The sequence below is a fragment of the Octopus bimaculoides genome, chromosome 23 (genome assembly GCF_001194135.2).
Source record: "Octopus bimaculoides isolate UCB-OBI-ISO-001 chromosome 23, ASM119413v2, whole genome shotgun sequence".
In the NCBI taxonomy this organism is placed as follows: Eukaryota; Metazoa; Mollusca; class Cephalopoda; order Octopoda; family Octopodidae; genus Octopus; species Octopus bimaculoides.
Genome location: NC_069003.1, coordinates 13,277,560 through 13,284,031, shown reverse-complemented (window position 1 = coordinate 13,284,031; position 6,472 = coordinate 13,277,560). Strand labels below are relative to the sequence as shown.

Genomic DNA, 6,472 nt, shown 5'->3' with positions numbered 1-6,472 from the left:
TTTTTTTTTTTTTGTTTTCGTCGAACACTTTTAAACTTTAACATGCAAGAGCACACACACACACACATCTAAAGACATGTGTTTGCGACACTGATATATATTCGTATACAAACGTATGTTCATGACATACACACATACATACATATTGTTGCATATAGACACGCACATATATACACACATACGTGTGCAACATGCATAAACGCACACACATTTGTACATGCATGTGTGACGTACGTATATACAAATGTATATATGCATATACTCTTTTACTCTTTTACTTGTTTCAGTCATTTGACTGCGGCCATGCTGGAGCACCGCCTTTAGTCGAATCAAATCAACCCCAGGACTTATTCTTTGTAAGCCTAGTACTTATTCTATCGGGTCACTTTTTGCCAAACCGCTAAGTTACGGGGACATGATCACACCAGCATCGGTTGTCAAGCGATGCTGGGTGGGGGGGACAAACACAGACACACAAACACATACATATATATACATATATACGACGGACTTCTTCCAGTTTCCATCTACCAAATCCACTCACAAGGCTTTGGTCGCCCCGAGGCTATAGTAGAAGACACTTGCCCAAGGTGCCACGCAGTGGGACTGAACCCGGAACCATGTGGTTGGTAAGCAAGCTACTTACCACACAGCCACTCCTGCATGACACACGACATATACAATCACATGCACGTGCGTGCGCACACACACAAATATATGTCCAGTGTTGATCCAGTTTCAATTCACAATAGAGTAGTTTCAATCCCTGCCTCTTACATTACTAATACCTCATGACGAGGTATAAATGTCACATAAACTTCCACCAAACTCTCCCTTCTAAAGCTAACAGAATTAGTTATAAATGCTGAAGTGAAATTAACAGATGTATCTATCTCGTAGTGGACATTTCACTCATGCTTGAGTCAGACACTACGTAGACACAAGGCCTCAAGTGTATCCAAGTGTGTGTAGGGGGTGGGAATGGGACATCTTGGATGTTTACTCTTTTTATGTTGTGTATGGATATCTACGAGCACGCGTGTTCATGTATATTTTGTGCATTTGCGCTGATTAGGCATTAGCATCTTTGTACCTAGGCATGTGTGCGTATATATATGTGTGTTTGTATATATGTATATATATCTATGTAATATATATATGTGTGTGTGTATTTGTAGGTATTCTTTCGTTACAATACCTATTTGCATATACATTCATACACATGGGTGTGTGTGTATAAGTATGTATGCATATATTTTTCCACCTAGTATTTACATACTATTGTTTATAGTGTTATGTGTGCATAAAAATAATTATTTCTCGTTCTCTCGAAAGTTTAAAAGAATTTTAATGTCACAATATATATACATTTGCATAGATGCGTATATACATATTTCTGCGTATATAGCATATACTTATGCGTCTGCGTGCAGCAAAGCAGGGTTGTGTTATTGGTCGTTGGTAATAATAAATACGAAATAGAATTTAAAGGGTAGCAAGATATAATGACAGTTAGACACAAAGAAAGATACAGAGAGAGAGAGAGAGAGAGTAAGAAAGAAAGAGGGGAATGAAGAAAGACTTAAATTTGTAAATAGAAAACTCTAGAGAAAAAGGAGAGAGAGAAAGAGAGTTGGAGAGATTATAGATACAGAAGTGAGTCGTCAGAGAAAGGAGGTGAAGGAAGTCCAAATGAATGAAAGAGAAAAAGAAAGGGATAAACAGAGAAATGAGAGGGAGGGTCGGAAGACATTTGAAGTTATTGTAAGAGAAAGTGAGTGAGGGTCGTGAAAGATAGAAAGAAAGAGTGACTAAAAGAAAGCGAAAGAGAGATGGAGGGAGAGAGAGAAAGATGGTGTGTTTTTGTGGGTAAGTGCAGGGAGAGGTGATGTCCTGTAAGCTTGTAATAAACAAGTGAGTGAAGTGGAATAGAGTGGTGTGATGTGGAGTTAAGACTTGCAATTGAAGATAACTGTCAATAGAAATAGGAATGGAAAAGAAAGAGAAAGATAAAACGTATAAGAATATGAACCAGTTTCATACACACACATATATATGTATGTATGTACGCATAAACTTGAGATAAAATGTATGAGTGAGAGAAAGAGATTAGAAGAATAGACGAGGGGACACTGTAAAAGAATAAGTATTGAGCCAAGAGAGGAAGAGAGAGTGAGAACGAGGGAGAAAGAGAGCGAGTGAGAAAAAGAGAGAGTGAGAGAAGAAGTGAGAAAGACAGAGAGAATGGGAGAGAGAATAAGAGAGGGGCGATGTATTAGGAAAACAACGATACAAAATGAGTAAGAGGGAAATTTAGGTGAAGAAGCCGGAAGTGGCATGACGTTTTGTGCTACGTCACAAGCCACGTCAGGCAGCAGGCACGTTGGCCGTATAAAAGGCGACGCGACACGCAGCCAGGCACCATTCAAGCGCTTGGTTATGAAAATGGATAGGTAGTGAAGAATAGTGTGTTCCGCCCAACTTTTAGGGGAAGTCTTACTTCCAGCCAGTTAGCTGAGGGTGACAGGCAGGTTGAAGAAGGAAGGAGAAGAAAGAAGTTTAGTGGTTGTTGTTTATTTATTTCTTGCCAAAGTCTCTTCGGGGAAAAAAAAGTTCCCTTAAAAAGTCACCCACCCAGGGTGTTGTTATAAATATTCAAATATATATATATATATATATTATATATATATATTTATATTTATGCACCTTTTTACGAAGGGGTTTGTCATCAAGGCTTACAAGAAAGAAACGGAAGATCTCCAACACCATTTATATAATAACAATAATTTATTTATTGTTATTATAACTTCTTAGAAGCGGGTAGAAGATTAGAGAAAGAGAAGCGATAAAAGCAATAACAACGATAAGTAGGATATATATATTTTTCCTGCCGAGTACCTTGAAAGAAAGAGACTGTGGTTCTATCTTGCAGTGTTCTGTCCATCTTGAAAGAAAAAAAAAAGGACTTCATTATTGTTATTGTTGCTGCCCAGAGAAAGAAGACAAGAAAAAGACCTCTCTTCTGCATCTTTCTTTGTTTCTTAAAGAAAGTATTTTTTTAACTGGACGCATCCACAAAACCACTCGTGGGGTATATATATATATGTGTATATGTGAAGGCGGTAGCGATTTGGAGAATTTGAAGCAGCCTAGTGTGCCTAAAGTACAACCTACTAGTTAAACAAGTACCCTAAAAAAACTAGTAAGAAGTACCCGTTACTATATTATTTATCACTACCACCGTTGGATATATATATATATATATATATAATATATATATATATATATATAATATATATAAAATAGTCATCTGTCATAATTTATTCAACCAATATCAACACCAACATTATTTATTGTTGAAAACGTTTTTTTACTCTTGAGGACTTGGCATCATGTTAGAGGTAAGTTTTACTTTGTTTTCTGTATATCGTAACTGCCTATCTCTATCTTTCAATATATATCTATCCTATCCTATCCATAAGTATCTTTATCTTATCTCTATCTGTTTATAACTATGTATCGATCTTCATAGTTATTTAAGTAGCTTGCCTCTATCTAGCTTTTATGCATCTGTCCTCTCTCTCTCTCTAAATCTTCCCACACCTGTCTTTATTTATAAATATAAATACAAACACATGTACTTATGTTCTCTCTCCATCGTCACCTCTCGAATCTGTTGTTAAATCCGATGTAACTTCATTGATTACCCTTGGGACGGTTTGCTAAGTCATATTTATAAGGCGTTCGGTGGTTTTCCCTACTCTTCTAAACTGTCGCGTTTGTACTACAGAATCTGTTCGTTCCAGCCTTGACCGCCTCCCTCCATTCTGGGAATTTTGTGTAGAAGGGGTGTTGTTCAACCCCAGGTCGACTGTGATCGAACAAGTCAGTCCAAAAAAAATGACATAATCACCGTTTTATTTTATATTTCCTTTCAGATAGTATATTACATTACACACCATAATTGCCACTCCCCCCTATTTTTGTAAGACTTAAAGCTTGGGATTTCAAGGAATTATTTCTAACATATTACTCGCAACTACACAGGTCTCTTTCATTGTTAATGTAGTTGTTTATTTTCTGGCTGGACTTGACAATATCTACACAAATAATAAGACATTCCAATCATGACTACCCCATATTTTCGTCTAGAACTACATTAACTTGTCTTTTTTTTTTTCTCTCTCTTTTGACGGATGTCTCTGAACAAGCGGGTCTGTGCCTAGAGACCAGTCTAGCCATATATATATACGGTATTCTATCTACTTGAAACTACATCATCCATATGTCCTTTATTGAGACATGTGGTTTGAGGGAGACCTAGCAACTGGATGGGTTTGTTGTGGTTGTGGGACTTATTGAGTGAAGATGGGTTGACTGAGTAGAAATCCTTTTGGACACAAATATAAGATAGCACATCTTATCTATTCCCAGTGTACTCTTTACCATTTCTCTACATCACTCCTTTCCCTTTACTCTGATCTGGGTGTATAAAACTGTATGGAGGGTTAAAATTTCCCTTTCCTCGAAGACAAGGCATGAAAGACTCAGCCACATTGTAATTGGGTGAGGCCGTTGGGTTCGTCGCGATTGTTTATCGTTGTTCCTCGAATTAGGGTGCAACATTTGGTAAAAGCCATCTTTTGCACCACTAATACTGGTCATTTCATTTACTTCGAGCAATGTTTCGGTAATGGTGGTGGTTATTGTTTAACCCTTGGTCAGCTATAAACGAGCAACCCTTAATTATCAAATGGCTGGCCTAATCCAACCATGTCTGACTGTCAACAATGTAAACAGAATTATTCACGCACACACATACACACGCACACATTGTCCGCTGTTTGTTTATTATTGTAGCAGCACTCGTGATTTTTGTTATGGTGGTGGTGCTTGTTGTCTTGTGTTGAGGGTGTTTGTTTTTATTGTTGTTTAGTTTCAGAATAACCCTGAATGTGCAGATCTATAATCAAGTGTTCCAATGATGACCATCTCCTGTCTTTCTCTTGGAATGAGAACCACATTAATCTCCAATGTGTCCATCTGATTTGAAGCTGGTTGTATTTTAAGATCGTAGGGTATAATTTTGAAGAAGTAGCTGTTACTTTTAGAAGGTCGAACATTAATAGTGTTTGTTGATATAATTCTTGTTTATACCCTCTTAACAACTCCGACCAGTCTCTTTTTTTTCAAAAGATGTTTGATTTGAGGGAGATTTGGCTGTTGTTTCTTGTAAGTCCAGCGACCACTCTGTCATTATTGTAGTGTAATGGTGGTGGTAACTCCCATTTCCTGTTTTGTTTGGAAAATTCCATGTTATGTTATTAATCCGCTTACCAAAATTATTGTTGTGGAGATGGTGCTAATAGTGTTATGTTACATTAATTTTAATAACCAGTACCCCAGTGATGGGTATGTTTTAAAAAATTTTTTTCTATTTGCTCCCACTCCTCGTTTCGTCTTGGTTTTCTAGAACCTACTGCTAGATATTTCGGCAGAGAGGTGGGAAACGGTGTTGTCTTGTATTGGTACTAGCTACTCCGACCACCACAGTACTTACTTACAGAACCTTATGTAGGGTATTAACTTGTATGTACCACTGCAATCATCCTGAATTATGCTCCATTATTTTATTAGGTTTAAAAAAAAAATCCTTATAAAAACTAAACCAGTTCCCAAATCGTTTTGCTTTGCCTTAATTTCATTCTTTCTCCAAGATTACAATTTAGTGTTTAGCAATGATTATGTTTCAATTTCGATTCTGAATTGCGCCAGATTCAGGTTGTTAGTTATAAGGAAAACTTGGTCAAGATCGGAGCAGAAACAGTTCCTGTGTCGGATGAGGTCGGGTCGAGTCCACTTGTTCTGTAACTGAGTTTTTTGGTATTTATTCACAACATTATTAATAAAATGATAATTTATAAGAATTGATCATGTCAGTTACGATAATCCTACCTCCACATTCAACTTCTAAACAATTTTTTTATTATCCAACTCGTTTATTTTTCCTCTTGTCCTCTCTCATCAGGCCATTCATTATGTACCATTCTCTCTAAAGCTTCCTTCCTTGTTTAGATTAGATTATAATTATCATCATTATTTAAATATCAAAGCAGTTCTGTTCCTATTATTTATTACTGTGTTTATGTGTGTGTATAATCATATATAATGTGTGTGTATATGCCATAGATTTGATTCCGTCGTGTCCTCGAAATGTCCACTTGAAAAGAAAATATGTGGCGTTGCTGATCGACATATTTTATTTGCCATTTATTCTGTTTTCGTTCATATAACGAAACTGCGTCTTTAAACTCTGTTCTACTGCTTTCCCGCTGATCATCTGCTGCTTTCCGTCTCCTCTCCACTGTTTGTTTGCTGCTCACCTACTGCACTGTATGCGGAACATCCACTGCTTATATATATATATATATAAATATATAAATATATATATATATATATATATATATATATA

At 36.6% G+C, this 6,472-nt stretch overlaps 1 protein-coding gene across 1 annotated transcript in view; it reads left to right on the top strand.

Moving 5' to 3' along the window:
- Window positions 1-2,407: 2,407 nt before the first annotated feature.
- The window catches only part of LOC106869528 (MAP kinase-interacting serine/threonine-protein kinase 1), a 21,725-nt gene continuing 17,660 nt past the window's right edge, over window positions 2,408-6,472 (top strand). The window contains exon 1 of the mRNA XM_014915301.2: window positions 2,408-3,401. Within this exon, the coding sequence (XP_014770787.1) occupies window positions 3,393-3,401 (9 nt within the window). The 5' untranslated portion in view covers window positions 2,408-3,392. The remainder of the gene's footprint in view (window positions 3,402-6,472) is intronic.